General features: G+C 34.1%; 2 protein-coding genes across 3 annotated transcripts; both read left to right on the forward strand.

The window, feature by feature from the left end:
• The first annotated feature begins 36 nt into the window (after positions 1-36).
• On the forward strand, positions 37-2,910 carry LOC111780595 (mitochondrial outer membrane import complex protein METAXIN). Its single transcript, XM_023661036.2, has 6 exons — positions 37-305; positions 477-811; positions 941-1,017; positions 1,096-1,156; positions 1,763-1,937; positions 2,622-2,910. The coding sequence occupies exons 1-6, from the start codon at positions 140-142 to the stop codon at positions 2,804-2,806; spliced, it is 999 nt and encodes a 332-aa protein (XP_023516804.1). The 5' UTR covers positions 37-139; the 3' UTR covers positions 2,807-2,910.
• Positions 2,911-8,681: 5,771 nt separating this feature from the next.
• Positions 8,682-14,494, forward strand: LOC111780596 (cadmium/zinc-transporting ATPase HMA3). 2 transcript variants are annotated; one of them, XM_023661037.2, is made up of 10 exons: positions 8,682-8,829; positions 9,006-9,241; positions 9,654-9,917; positions 10,172-10,269; positions 10,417-10,672; positions 10,754-10,891; positions 10,965-11,295; positions 11,391-11,593; positions 11,708-11,910; positions 12,312-14,494. In XM_023661037.2, exons 2-10 carry the CDS (start codon positions 9,037-9,039, stop codon positions 14,346-14,348), a joined length of 3,735 nt encoding a protein of 1,244 aa, XP_023516805.2. In that variant the 5' UTR covers positions 8,682-8,829; positions 9,006-9,036; the 3' UTR covers positions 14,349-14,494. The 2 variants fall into 2 exon arrangements, with proteins under 2 accessions (XP_023516805.2, XP_086975727.1); XM_087119601.1 differs by having other exon boundaries at positions 8,732-9,241.
• Positions 14,495-15,530: the final 1,036 nt, after the last annotated feature.

Below are 15,530 nucleotides of genomic sequence, written 5' to 3' on the forward strand. Positions count from 1 at the left end.
AAATAATAATAATAATAAAAGGAATATTAGAGAGTATCGTTTTGGTTGGAAGAACATAAAAGCCCCTTCTTCTAAATTGGCCCTCCTAAAACCCTTCGACCTGAAACTAATTTACAGTGGTTGCAGAGATTCTCCGTTTATGGAGCAAATGAGTGGAAGGGGAGAAGAAGGGTTGACTTTGATTGTGAGGAAACCGTGTTTCAATTTGCCCACTGGATGCCCAGATTGCTTGCCGGTTTACATCTATCTAAAATTGGCCAATCTCCATTTCCACTTGGATTTCAATCTCATCTACCCCGAGTCTGGTAATCTACCATGTCTATGCTCTAATTCCTTCCTTCTTTTTTGTTCTTTCATATGTGTAGTTAGTTTCGCTACTGATTTCATGGCTGGAGGTGTTTAGACTGGTAAAGGATTTAGATTCCTTTTCCATTTCCAGTGAATTAACAAGTATGGCATCTGTTTTTCTCTGGCAGATATAATTCCTTATGTTGAAACTGGTAACTATGTGGCGTACAATAACGAGAGGGGTGGGGTCATTGAGTGTTTAAGACAGGATGGTATTCTTGATCTCGACACCGAGTTTCTCTCGGTTCCGGAATGGGTATCTGCAAAATCTATGGTTAGTTCGTGGCTTGCAGATGCAGTCATGTACGAGCTTTGGTTGGGAACTGATGGTGGTTCTGCTCAAAAGGTCTATTATTCTGATCTTCCCTGGCCGATTGGAAAGGTTCTGTATTTTAAGAAAGTACACTTTGTGAAGCTTCAACTTGGGATCAACAAAGAAAATGCTGAACGAAGAGAAGAACAGGTTATAAATCTTCTTTTTCTTACTACTTGGACATTAACTCAATTGGTAGATAGTGATCGATGAAGGGCTCTTTCAAATTTGTCCCCTGTTTCTTGATATCGCGAATTGAGTTCATTTCTTGGCTGACAGATTTATAGAAATGCAAATCTTGCTTATGGAGCTTTGTCAACTAGATTAGGAGACCAGAATTTTTTATTTGAGAACAGGTGAATCTCTTGTTGTATATTATATACTTCTTTAACCATCCTAATAATTTGATAATGCTTCACTTTGTTATATTGTAGGCCTTCAAGTTTAGATGCACTTGTTCTAGGGCATCTACTATTCACTCTTCAAGTACTACCGGTGAGTTATTTTCAGATCATTCTTCAGTTGTTGTAGTTGAATGTTTCTTATTCTTTTGAAATGTTAATTGTTCAGTAGTTGTAGCTCTCTTATCTTAAGAGAAATGTAGGTCGTAAGAACAATTATTTGCAGTTTTTCTTATGTTTTTTTCCATCTAATCGACTTCCATATCTTGATCTTGATTTTCGATAACATCTTTATATCGATGGATCCTTAGCATATCTTGAGATACAGTTATTGTTATTACTTTTAAGAAGTAATAACATGTTTTTAAATGATCATCTTACGAAGTTATACAATATATAATATGTTTATAAATCATGAAGTGATTTCTTATAGTTAAGGTGCCAGAATTTTTCTTTCCTACTTTTGAATCTTGTCTCTCACCAATTAACTGTTTTATCCATTGAAAAATATAACAATAAATTGATATCTTACTGCATTAATTTCCACCCACATCTTATCGAAATATCCCGCTTAACGGACCTTGATCTTTGTATGATAGACAGTACATTATTCCAAACATTGCTTTCTTTATTTCTTTCTTTCTTCTCAACTTAAATGAAGTTCTTACACTGGGCCTTGTTGGTATTCTCTACTTTGTAGGAAACGTCAGTGCTTCGCAGTAAGCTTTTAGAGCATAGTAACCTCGTACGATATGCTGAAAAATATATGACAGAGTTGATAGAAGTTGGTACTTCATCGTTACCATCATCTTCTTCTGCGCGTTCCAGTTCAGGGGCTTCGTCATCAGCACCAAGAAGGGGTCCTTATAACTGGAGTAAGATATTTTATACTTGCTATCAAATGTTTTCTTCTTTACACTTGATGAAATTAGTTTATTGAACGAGGGCCATGATGTTATGTTGTTAATGCATTTCAAATAGTCCTTATTCCTTAATTTGTTTGATAGAGTACTCTATGATCTTCATTTGTTCATCCATTATTGTAGTTGTTCACTTTAAAAATATTTGGTATTATACTTATGTTCATCATCTCTGTTGTTCCTGATGTTTCTATCCCCCTTCTCTTTCTTCCTTTGTGGTGAGAATTGTATTGTGGAATGAAGAAGATAGTTCCATATATTTTGCGGATAGTGCCTGATGTTTCTAAGACGATATATCACCGAGCACATTGTACCCATTCACCAGTCAAAATCACATTAGCTATAGTCCTATTGAATGGGCACCATACTCTTCTTAGCCATAGTGGCTCCTCAGGATGATGGGGCTGTGATTTTGGGTGCTCTTCTTTTCTATTGAATGGGCACCATACCCTTCTTAGCCATAGTCTTGAAAATCCTTTTAGTTTTTCTTTGGATAATTGGAAGATCATTTCTATTCCAAGTTTCTAGGCATTGAATGCCTAACAAAGTGAAACTACAATGTGAATTTACTTTCAAATGCACTAAGATAAGATAGGAAATCTATTATTTTCTCAATACATTTGTTGCATCATTCATCAGGCTCAAAGCCGAAGAGCAAGCAGAAGAAAGAAAAGACGAAAGAGGAGAAAACATTCAAAAGGAGAGGCAAGTATTTTGTAGGCGCACAGGTAGTGGCAGTTCTACTGTTTCTAACCCTCATGGGCAGGGGTGATGATGCTGAAGTGGAGCTGGATGACGATGAAGGGTATGATTATAGTGAATGAAGAGTTCTTCAATTTCTACATTTTTGGAAGTGATGACAAAGCCATTAGCTTTTACTTTCACCAAACATTTTTTAAATGGAAGAGAAGTTTGCCTTTCTTTGAAATTTTGAAGAGCTCTTCTGATAGTTTGCTGGATTCTTCTAAAGAACTGTTTTCATTACTTGATTCATTTCAATAACTCTCGGGCATTTCTTCCACATCGGCCAGTGAAGGATCATGGGTTTATAATAAAAAAAATACTATCTTCATTGGTACGAGGCCTTTTAGGAAACTCAAAGTAAAACCATGAGGGCTTATGCTCAAAGTGGACATATCGTACCATGGTGGAGAGTCGTGTTCATCTAACACTTGTCATCCTGTCAAATTTACTTTCTATTTGTCAAGATGGCAAGAACATTGCCATATTGGGCTTCTTCTTGCCAAATCAACTATAGCACGTCTTGGTCGAGTGGGCTATTGGGCCTAATTCTAAGAAACACTTTTCATTTCGTTTGGGTAGTTTCACGAAAATGTATTCATTATAATTATTTTGATTGCCAAATTAAAGAAGTCATCGTGTCGTATCTCTGTGGTCTATTGATTTGAAATTACGAGGGAAGTAGATATAACTTATAATTCATCCATAGTGTCTCTTTATCTTTGCTTGTGTTTGGTCATTGTGTGACCGACCATTTTTTTAGACTACCTATTAATCATCACCTTAACAAGTTATTGTTTTATCAGCTAACTAATCAAATATGTTTATTTAATTAATTATTTAAAATATATATATTTGGGATGAATTACTCATTTTATATTAATTCATCAGATTTATAATGAAGTGATTATTTTTAAAGTAAAAATTATATAATTTAATCAAATTAAAATAAACCTTAGTTTTATATTATTCATGTGGTGTATATTATTATAATTTTTAAAAATTATAATCTCATTTGACTTTTGAAACCTTCAGAGAAAAGGAAACCACATTCTCTTCAACCAATTGAAAATGCATTAGAAAAAGGAAGAAAAAGTCAAAATCGTAATTTTGTTGTTTAATAATGAAAAAAAAAAAAAAAAACTATAACCACTAAAAATGGCACCATAAAAATAAAAATAATAATTAGAAAAACCCACAAAGTCAATATTACCCACAAAACATAAGTCCCCATAATTTCTTTCCATTTTGCCTTCTCTTCCAATCACATTTTAAAGAAGTTATTCATGATATTCATAATTAAAATTATCATAAATAGTCTTCTTCATAATTAAAGTATATTTTTTTTTACATTTGAGAATGAAAAAAAAAAAAACATTATTAAATAATTAAGTTTTATTTTTCTTTTTTAATATTTATTTTTCGGGTCTCAAATTTTTTTAAAAAATAGTGGAAAAGTATGTAGCCAAAAAAAGGAAAAAAAGAAAGTAATGATTGATTTAAATGAAGAATAAGATGAAAAGAGATGGAAGAGAATATAAAGACATGTCTCAAATTTCAGTCGTGCAAGAAAAAGACAAAATATTTTTTTCAATTTAGTTCTCATTATTTAAAATATTTCAATTAATACAAAAACATGACTCAAATCTATTACGAGCAGATATTATTCTTTTTAGATTTTTCTTTATGGGCTTTTTCTCAATATTTTTAAAACGAGTATTGGAATATAAACAATATCTCTTGCCACTCTCTAATCAACGTGTGATTTCCCCTAGTACAAGAAAAAAATACATTTTTTTTTTCTTTCAATTTTGTTGGTTGGTGATAAAAACCAATGAAGATGAAGTGTCGTTATCATGGAGCATTATATTTTAGTTCCCATCCCATGCCATTATGTATGGTGAGGTTTGAAACAAGCGGCTGGGAGAACGACATGTCGTCAAAATCTTCTCATCCTTTTGTCGTCTCGAAAAGCCAACCAATCTTCTATTTTCCTATTTCTTGTGGGTCTTATATCTTATATTTTATTATAAGCTATTTACGTAAAAAATATAACCAAAATTAATGTTTCTCCTCAACCTTTAATATCGGATAAAATTAATTAATTTACGTATTGTTTCAGTTATTAATATCTATTTGAAATATATTCATTCATTATTATTTTTCTTCACTTTTTTTTAAAATAAATAAAAAAATCATTTTCTTCCATATATTTGAAACGTATAATTATTATATATATATATATATATATATATATATATATATATTATATTATTGAGAATTAGTGGAGGAAGATTTTAGTGGGCCTTAGTAATGAGGAGAAAAACGAAAATTTAAATGTAATAGACCAATCATGGGCTTCAACTTGGGCCTCCTTCTCCAATTTGGGACATTATAATTTAATATTAAAATATGAGCCATAATAACAAATTTTAAATTTCTTTTTTTTTTTTTTTTTTTTTTTTTTTTTTTTTTTTTTTGCATTCCAAATATTAAAAAAAAAAAAACAATAATTAAACCTCTTATTTCAAAACGCACTAAATTCCACTTAAAATACAACCGGTTGGTTTTGGCAAAACTCTCATGTCTTTTAGCTTGAGCCAATTGGAATATGCGAATCACATATTAAAATCCAATATATTCTCCCCTAATATATATTCTACATGTATTATTTTATTTTATGGATCTTAAAATTATAATAATAAAAATTTTAAAATATATTTGTCTTTTACGTATTTTAATAAACATGTTCGGAAAAAACAAACACGTTTCCCCGGAACCATACAGGCAATGGATCAAATAAGAAGGTTATAATTTAAAGAATTGGAGAGTGCCAATGTGATGCAAATTATTGAATTCATTAATGCAATGACGTCACGCGAAATAATGTGGTATTTTATAGGTCAAAAGTTATATAATGGTGAAAAAGGAGAGTTCCAATTTAAAATATGATGGTGTTTCGTAATGATCGTCAATTTGAAAATTTTAAAACTAATTTAGTGTTCGAATATTATAAAGAGAATAATGAATAAATGATTGGTATCTGATAAAAATTTGTTACATGATAGCAATTTTCTGCTTATAAGCTACGGAAGTCATTGAGGATTATGAAAGCTTTTTATGATAATGAAGGGTAAAGTTGGAAAAAGAAATCCATTATTTTATATATATCGATGGAATCAACGTTCGTTTTAATATATAAAATAAAATAAAAATTGGATAAAGTATTTGCTTTTCATAAGATTCATACCTAATTCTTTCACCATAGAAAAAAAAAAGCTCTTTATGAGAGATAAGATTATGAATGGAAAAGGCAAATGCAATTAAAATTAAAATTTCATTTTACTCCTTTTGCACAGTCATCACTCACTCAAAAAATGGTTCCTTCTCTTACTTGTCTACACATTAAAATATTTTAAAATTTTATACGACTTCGAGTCCATTAATTATATTAAAAAAATTACACTTTCTTTTTAGTAGCTCAATCATAATTTATTTCGATGAAAACAATTTTGTGAGTAAAAACAAAACACGTTACAAAAAAAATTAATTGTATGATTATGACACGAATATTTTAAATATTGATCTGAATCTTGAGAATAAGACATTAAATCAATACTTAGTATAAATAGAATATTATTAAAAAAATTAAAAAGAATATTATTGGTATTACAAATTCTTTAACGAATTTTATTAATTTTATATATATCTTATATAGATTTGCAATCAGACAAAAAAACTTTGTCCAAAGTGGCTTTTTATTAATTATAAGAATTATTGATATGTATAACAATTATAAAATTTATTATTATTTTCGCAAATGGACTAATACCTATTATTTATTATTTATTAAGATAAGAGGTCGACTAAATAGTACACTTTTCAAAGTCGGTGAATTAAAAAAGTAATCTTTTTATTAAAAGCACGTTGTCATAAAATCATTATGGTTTCTTAAATTAATTTAAGATTAAGTTGTATATCTTCGATCATATTTATTAATTAATTAAATTGTCGACGCAATTTTATAATAAAATAATATATATATTTTTTCTTTCTTCCTTTTATTAATTTTATCGAAAGGAAATTATAGAGGGAAAGTTAAAAATTATTATTTAATGTAATTTGGTTGATGACGTGTAAAACAAACATATTATAGGGCATTGGCAGGCGAATTCTTTATTAAAGTTTATCCGACGTGGAAGACTAAGCTCAATAGACATACACTACATTTTGTTTCATCCTTTTCCCTTTACAAAATAAAAAATAAATAAAAATATTTATTTCCTTTTATGCCCGTTTGAATGGAATGGGCTAAAATAATTGTCTGTCGGTTTGACCCATATAGTTTAAATAACAAGTATTTAAATATATTTTAAAAAAGCAAAATATTTCATTTAAAATTTTAGAAAATATGCTAAAATATGACTATTTTGGGATAAAAAAAAAACAATAAATTTATTTAAAATTTAATAGAATTTGAAATAACTCAAAAATCTACACACATTATGTTTAAATGGTTGAATGGATGGAATTGTAAAATTATGAATTTGTTAATAAATTTAAATAAAGTGTTATTACACAAATTCATATATTTCTAATAAATTAATAATATTGATTCAAATTATTGGTTCGTACATATTAAATCAGCAAAACACCTTTTAATAAAATAATTTAACTTCTAATTTTTTTTTCCTTTTCTCTCCCAAACATTAAAATTTGGACGTCTCGTGCAGAGAAATATAGTGAACTTTTCCACTTTATACTTGCAATAATGTAACGATTAAATAATTATTTATTTCAAATAAAGATTTTGCAGAACATGGGCCAACCTGGAATACTATATATATATATATATATTTTCGTGTAATTTTTAAAATTCCCAATTTATTTGATTGTGAGTACAAATTTATGGATGCTAATACATATTGTCTACTTTAATCTGTTATACATATGTCATTAACTTCATAATTTTAAAATAAATTTATTAGAGAAAAATTTTTATATTCTTATAAGAAATACTGACTTCGTCAGTTGTGCGGTGGGTGATGTGAGAAATGAGATGTCAAGATCATTTAGTTTGAATCATATTTTTGGCAACAAATTGAGCTTGCCAAAATATGGGTGAATGTTAGGCATTAATCCCTGTTAGGAACTCAAAAAATTAAAATAGAAAGTCACCCAGATGGAAATTAATGCATGATAACGGTCCAATAAGGAAATTATATATTATCTCAAAATATTATAAATTTACTCTCTAATATTTATTTTAAATGGTCTAATTATACCTATTAACTCTTTAAATATGTAAGATTAATTATATACTCTATTAAATATTTTTTTTTTATTAATTTTATAAATTTATTAAATTAAAAAAACAATACGATAATTGTGGGATATAAAGAAATAATGGTTTAAGATGCTTTTATTTTTTATATATTTTATATTTTATAGGCGCTAGGCATGTTAATTAATAATAAACTATGAATTAAATCTGGTGAGTTAGGCTAATATTAGTAATTAATTAACCCAACACGCATAATAAATGTGCTTGTGTGGATAGCTACCTGGATTCCATTTCCCTTTCATTCTATAAACCGCTTGTTTTATGTAGCCTCCTTCACACTCATCCAAATTCTTCCCTTTAAAATGATAAGTTAATATTTTATAAATTAGGTTAAATACAATTATTTTAGATTACATTTTCATTAAACTTAGATTATATTTTTTAAATCTGATTAATCTATACTTCTTTATGTTCCTTGTAAATTCCATTCTTTTAAATAAAAAATTAATTAAAATTAAACAAAATAACAGAAATTAGAATTATATTTTGTCTACTGCAACAATTCTACAGTTGAGTGACTTCTTGAAAATTTTTGCAAAGACAAAACATGTTGGAAGGACCATAAAGCCCACGGGTAAAAAAATTAAAAAAAAAAAAAAAGAAATGGTAGAACATCCACCGGCATCTTCCCTTTATAAAAAGGCAAGTCACAAGCTTTAGGCTTCATTATTTTAAGGTTAGCCATTCTTCCAATGCCCCATCATCAATCCTCTCCACGAAACGCCTTCTGTAATGGAGTAACGTTTTGGTAGCATTATCTGGGTTAATTCTCTTTCTCTTCCTCTAGAACACTCAAAATTGGTAGCTTGTTACCATAACCACGCAATTCTCGAGAGAATCTTTTTCTGTTTATCCAACTTTGATTCTATTGGCTTGCACTGAAAAAGCTGCCCATCGGCGTTACAAACTTTTATGTATTTATGCTTTTTTATTTGCAGGGGGTTTCAATAGTGAGAGTCCACGGAGATTATGGCGGCGGCGGCGGCCGGAAACAATGGTGGCGCGTTGCAGAAGAGTTACTTTGATGTGTTGGGGATTTGCTGTTCTTCAGAAATTCCTCTGATTGAGAATATATTGAAGGAAATTGAAGGGATTAAAGAGATTAAAGTGATTGTCGCTACAAGAACTCTCATTGTTCTTCATGATAATCTCCTCGTTTCTCAAGCACAAATTGGTACGCTCAACCTCCATCTCTATCCTACGTGGATTTTTAAAAAAAAAATTAATTAAATTAAACCAATTAAGATCATAATTTCATCTTAATATTTATAAAATCACATCACAAAATTTGGGATAAAATTGTTGTTATTTGTTTTGTAAATGAGAATTTTTTAGATGGGGGAGAGGATGGAAGGGGAGTGGAACCCAATTAAATAAAGATGACGTGTAAAATAAATATGGTGGGTCCACCCTCATATATTCTGTTTCAAGTGACTGGTGACGTGGAAATTGTTTCTTTTTATAAAGGAGAATAATTTCCTTTTTTTCACGTCACTTCCTATTCTCTCATTTTTCAACGAAATATTTGGTGAATTAATTTATTTTAATAATATTAATTTTTAAATGGGAAAATCAAAATGTTACAGTTAAAGCCCTAAATCAAGCAAGACTTGAAGCGAACGTTAGAGCATACGGAGACCAGCAGAAAAATCACCGGAAAAAATGGCCCAGCCCTTATGCGGTGGCGAGTGGGCTGTTGCTGCTGGTTTCGTTTCTCAAATATGTGAATCCTGTTTTCAAATGGGTGGCTTTGGCTGCCGTCGCCGCCGGTATCTGGCCCATTGCCCTCAAAAGCTTCACCGCCGTTCGCCATCTCAGAATCGACATCAACATTCTTGCTTTAATCGCCGGTAACAAAAAAGTTTTTAATTATAAATTTTAATATCTAATTAATTGATAAATCTTTTCGTTGTTTAATGTATGAAACGACGGCGTATTAAACGGCGCGGTTAGGACACTGGCCGTGACAGCGTTAGTTGCATGCTTTACCTGCCTTCAACGACGATGCACCCACGTGGCCATTTCTATTTTATTTTTATTTATAATAAAAGAATTAACAATAATTATGAAACTTTTAATCTAAATAATAATTAAATTATTGCAGTGATCGGGACAATTGTGCTGAATGATTATTTGGAAGCGGCCACCATCGTCTTCCTCTTCACAATCGCCGAATGGCTCGAATCCAGAGCCGGCCACAAGGTTTCTTTCTTTCTCTGAAATAATTTTCACTGCAAAAACAATCGCTAATGTGATGGTTTCGATTCATGTCGATTGAATTTTTAGTTCATTCAAATTATGCAAATCTAAAACTCAACCAAATTATGGAACATGGAAAAATGTGCTTAGGCCAACGCCGTCATGTCGTCCCTTCTAAGCATCGCCCCTCAGAAAGCGGTTCTAGCCGACACCGGCGAAGTTGTCGGCGCCGACGAGGTCAAATTGGGGACTCTGCTAGCGGTGAAGGCTGGTGAGGACATACCCATTGATGGAATCGTTGTGGAGGGAAAATGCGAAGTGGATGAGAAAACCCTTACAGGTGAATCTTTCCCTGTTGCCAAACAGAAGGATTCCACTGTTTGGGCTGGTACCATTAATTTAAACGGTAATCTCTCTCTGTTTGATGAATTCGTTTCTGGTTTGGAATGTTAGGGAAGTTTTTGATTGTGGGGTCTTTTCGATTCAGGCTATGTTACTGTAAAAACTACTGCTCTTGCTGAAGATTGTGTGGTGGCTAAAATGGCTAAGCTGGTTGAAGAGGCTCAGAATAGTAAATCTAGAACTCAAAGGTTTATTGACAAATGTGCTAAATTCTATACTCCAGGTATGCCCACCAACTGTTTGAATAAAGTCCTGTAAAAGCCACGGCTGCTAAAGTTCGTTTTTCTGATATGCAGCTGTTATAATCATATCAACTGGCATAGCGGTGATTCCATTTGCTTTGAGACTGCACAATCGCAGCCATTGGTTTCACTTGGCACTGGTTGTGCTAGTGAGCGCGTGTCCCTGTGCACTCATCCTTTCGACCCCTGTTGCGTCTTTCTGTGCACTTACCAAGGCAGCAACCTCTGGCCTGTTAATCAAAGGAGGTGACTGCCTTGAAACTCTTGGCAAGATTAAGATCATGGCTTTTGATAAAACTGGGACAATAACAAGAGGTGAATTTATGGTCACTGAATTTCAAGCTCTTGATAAGGAAAATATAAGCTTAGACACATTGCTATACTGGTAAGTGCAAATCATCCTTCTATTTTGTTGAAGGGTTTATGCAGTATAAGGAAGCTAATGATTTTTGTGTCAAACTTTGCCTTCTCCTTTCCCAGGGTGTCGAGCATTGAGAGCAAGTCCAGTCATCCAATGGCAGCTGCACTTGTTGACCATGGAAGATCACTATCCATTAACCCCAAACCTGAAAATGTGGATGACTTTCAAAATTTCCCTGGAGAAGGTGTCCATGGGAGAATTGATGGGAAAGACATCTATATTGGAAATCGAAAAATTGCTACAAGAGCCAATTGTGCAACAGGTTGGATTTTTCATGTAAAAACTAGAGAGTTCTTAAGTTTTCTGTTTCGGTGGAGAGAACAAAAGGCAACAACTTTTTCTTATCATCCTAACTTTTGGATGTAAAAATTTCCAGTCCCAGAGATCAAAGATGAAGCAAAGTATGGAAGGACTGTTGGATACGTTTTCTGTGGAACTACTGCAGCTGGTATCTTTACTCTATCTGATTCTTGTAGAACCGGAGCTAAGGAGGCCATGGCTGAGATCCGATCTCTCGGTATAAAAACAACCATGCTCACCGGAGACAGTTCTGCAGCAGCCTTGCAAGCACAAAAAGAAGTAAGCATTCTATCCCCTGCATTGCATATGCAACATTGGTGTCACATAACGTGCATGTGGCCATTGGCAACACGCCTTGGACAAGCATGACCGTGACAATTGACATATAGATTTTTCACGTAGCACTGAAGCATATAGATCCCTCAAGAACTTTTCACAGAATCGATCCGTTTGTTTGGTTGTATGCTTTGGCATGCTTTTGGTTCATGATTCTTATGAAGCAATCCTATTTGAGTTATATTGGTTATGTTGGATTATTATTATGCTCAATCCTTTAGCAATGGCTAGTTTAAAACCCAAACTATTCAGAACAAGTAATAGTCCTTGTTACCATATATGTAAAAGGCCTACAATCCGTTATTGGAAAAGAGAATATAACGTTTCACTAACCTTATGTGCAGTTGGGAAAGGCTTTAGAAACAGTTCATGCAGAACTTCTACCTGAAGACAAGACAAGACTCATCAACGACTTCAAAAGGGAGGGTCCAACAGCCATGATTGGAGATGGTTTAAACGACGCCCCTGCCTTGGCGACAGCTGATATTGGTATATCAATGGGAATCTCTGGTTCAGCTCTCGCAATAGAAACTGGAGATGTAATTCTAATGACTAATGACATCAGGAAAATTCCGAAGGCCATTCGACTCGCAAGAAGAGCTAATAGGAAAGTAATCGAAAATGTGATTCTTTCGGTCGCTCCTAGGACTGCTATACTCGGCCTGGCATTTGGTGGTCATCCACTTGTTTGGGCAGCTGTTCTTGCTGATGTTGGTGCCTGTGTGCTAGTTATCCTTAACAGTATGCTCCTGCTGCGAGGAACTGAAGGACACAAAGGGAAAAAGGCTGGCATGTTTTCTGCTTCTCACTGTTCCTCCAAACATAAATGTTGTCATGTTGGTAGCCATTCAGAAGAACATGGTGGTCACACCCATGATCACGGTTGCAGCAATGAAAGTTCCCACTCTTCTAGTCATCATCAACACCACCATCACCATCACCATCACCATGAGCATGAGGACTGCGGCTCTCTCAAGAAAACTCATAATGGTTGCTCAACTCAGAAATGTGCTTCTACGTGTGATTCTGGGATGAAAAAATCGAGTTCATGCAAGAAAAGTAAACTCGTGGACTCATGTTCTAGGGCGGATGATCCTGCAGGCAGTGTAAAACCCTTTGAACATGAGCATTGCGTCCATAACAACCAGCCCGATGAACATGAACATTGCGTCCATAACAACCAGCCTGATGAACATGAACACTGCGTCCATAACAACCAGCCCGATGAACATGAACACTGCGTCCATAACAACCAGTCCGATGAACATGAACACTGCGTCCATAACAACCAGTCCGATGAACATGAACACTGCGTCCATAACAACCAGCCCGATGAACATGAACACTGCGTCCATAACAACCAGCCTGATGAACATGAACATCATACCCATTTTTCATGTGATGATCATCATGTCGAGGACGAACATTGCTCTCTGAAGAATACACTAGAGTTTTGCTCGTTTCCGAGATGTGCATCAAATTCATGTGAGAAAATCCAGTGCACAAGCTCACCCGCCAGCCTTGATGGATCTGCAGGCAGTGATGAGCTCCATGAAAGTGGATGTTGTACTCATAATACCCAATCTGCTCAACATGATCATGAAATCCAAACTCTCAAATGTGATTTGGATGACAGCCACTCATCCAGTCCTGATCATCATAATGGCAATGGCTGTTGCTCTCAAAAGAACGCTCAGAAGGTTTCTTTATCTCATTCAATGTGTCATTCTGAGACCTGCAATTCAAGTCCTTGTGAGAAAACCAAATGTGTGGATTCAACTGAGAAGCAACACACGCCTGAAGGCAGTCTAGAACTCCTCCAAGACCATAACCATTGCCACCAACGAAGCTGCGACACTTCCAATTTCGTCTCGGAATCCCAGGAAAACCACAGGAAAAATTGCAGTGAACCTTGTAAATCAAGACCAATAAGCAGGTGCACAGAAGATGAATGCACGGAAAGGGCTGAAATGACAGTTGATTGTGCTGAAGCAAACGAGCACCACAAGATGAAACAACATCATTGCCATTCTCATTCGAGTCTTGAAAATGAAGGAGTTCATCCTCATTCCAAGGCATCAAATGGAGATAACGACGGAGCAATCAACAAAACCACAAAAATCGAGCTCGAAGCAGCAGACCATTCGAACCCGAAACACGGCAACACTTGTAAGGCTTTGGAAAACAGAGAGACAAACAACAACTGTAAAACCTGCAGAAGAGGAAGCTCACAACTCAAAATTGGCAAAACTTGTGCAGGCTTGAAGAAGAACAGAGAAATACGTGGGTGTTGTAAGAGCTACATGAGGGAGTGCTGCAGGAAGCATGGTGATATCAGAATGGCAGTCCGAGGAGGCTTAAACGAAATCATCATAGAATAGATCATGTAAGCTAGTTGTTATGTAACTATGCTTTCCCATAATACCATTTGATGAAAATGTCATCACAGAAAGCATCATTACTAGTTATTACTACTGTATGAATATGATGTAATTGTTGATATCCAAGTGCAGGAAATAGTTTGATATCTGTGTATGCATGAGAATCTCTCTGTTTCAGTAATGTTGATGAACAGAGACGATTCGGAATGGCTTCCAATTTGCAGTATAGTGGGAGTGGGAATCATGGGCTTAGACCCATGTTTTTGCAGGTTTTCTTCCCCATGTCATCTCAGGAATTTGTTCTCCATGGATAAGATTCGCCACGACTCTGCTCAAAACTGAATTCTAGCCGATCATCGGCTCCGTACGCAGTTGACAAACTGTCTTTTATTCTTGGAATCTTAGCTGATAAACAATATCTTTAGGTCATAAGAAGTTTGCTTTTGGACCCTATAAATAGTTGCTGCTGATCCATGCATCTTGTAAACATATAGATGAACAGAAGTCCTTAGGGATGGATTATTTGGATCGAGGAATGATGCATGAACAGATAGTGAGTGGAACCTGAGCCAAGAATGACTTGTCGGCCGAATTTTGATACCCATTTTTTCCGTCGGCACTGTCTTCTTCGGCTCTCGCTCCCTCTCGATCTTTCTCATGCTTCATTCTCGATCATCTTCAACAGTTTTGTAGCCCAATCCTAATGATTTTGCTGCTATAGATTCATAAGAAGAGATGAGATCGAAGAATAATGCATGAAGAGATGGTGAGTGGAATTTGAGCCAAGAATGACTTGCTGGCCGGCTTTCCGCCAGCACAGTCTTCTTCGGCTCTCGTTCCCTCTCCATCTTTCTCATGCTTCATTTTCGATCATCTTCCACATCGTTAGCTCAATCTTAATCATTTTTAATGTTGTCCTTGTGTCGAGGATTATTGGGAGTGAGACTATATTGGTTAATTTAGTGGAAGATCATGGATTTATAAGTGAGGAATGCTGTCTCTGTTGGTATGAGGCCTTTTGGGGAAGTTCAAAGCAAAGCTACTAGAGCTTATGCTCAAAGTAGACAATATCATACCATTGTGGAGAGTCGTGATTCCTAACATGGCAGTAGCTTATACTCAAAGTAGACAATATCATACCATTGTAGAGAGTCGTGATTCCTAACATGTCAACTCAATAAT

This window comes from Cucurbita pepo, chromosome 18 (genome assembly GCF_057944985.1).
Source record: "Cucurbita pepo subsp. pepo isolate OVF chromosome 18, ASM5794498v1, whole genome shotgun sequence".
NCBI lineage: Eukaryota > Viridiplantae > Streptophyta > Magnoliopsida > Cucurbitales > Cucurbitaceae > Cucurbita > Cucurbita pepo.

Bases quoted from the DNA above. Each gene is read 5' to 3' on its own strand.
- LOC111780595 (XM_023661036.2), top strand. From the start codon at position 140: ATGGAGCAAATGAGTGGAAGGGGAGAAGAAGGGTTGACTTTGATTGTG. The intron at 1,018-1,095 runs GTGAATCTCTTG...GTTATATTGTAG, and splicing joins AATTTTTTATTTGAGAACAG to GCCTTCAAGTTTAGATGCAC. The intron at 1,157-1,762 runs GTGAGTTATTTT...TCTACTTTGTAG, and splicing joins TCACTCTTCAAGTACTACCG to GAAACGTCAGTGCTTCGCAG.
- LOC111780596 (XM_023661037.2), top strand. From the start codon at position 9,037: ATGGCGGCGGCGGCGGCCGGAAACAATGGTGGCGCGTTGCAGAAGAGT. The intron at 10,270-10,416 runs GTTTCTTTCTTT...AAATGTGCTTAG, and splicing joins AATCCAGAGCCGGCCACAAG to GCCAACGCCGTCATGTCGTC. The intron at 10,892-10,964 runs GTATGCCCACCA...TCTGATATGCAG, and splicing joins TGCTAAATTCTATACTCCAG to CTGTTATAATCATATCAACT.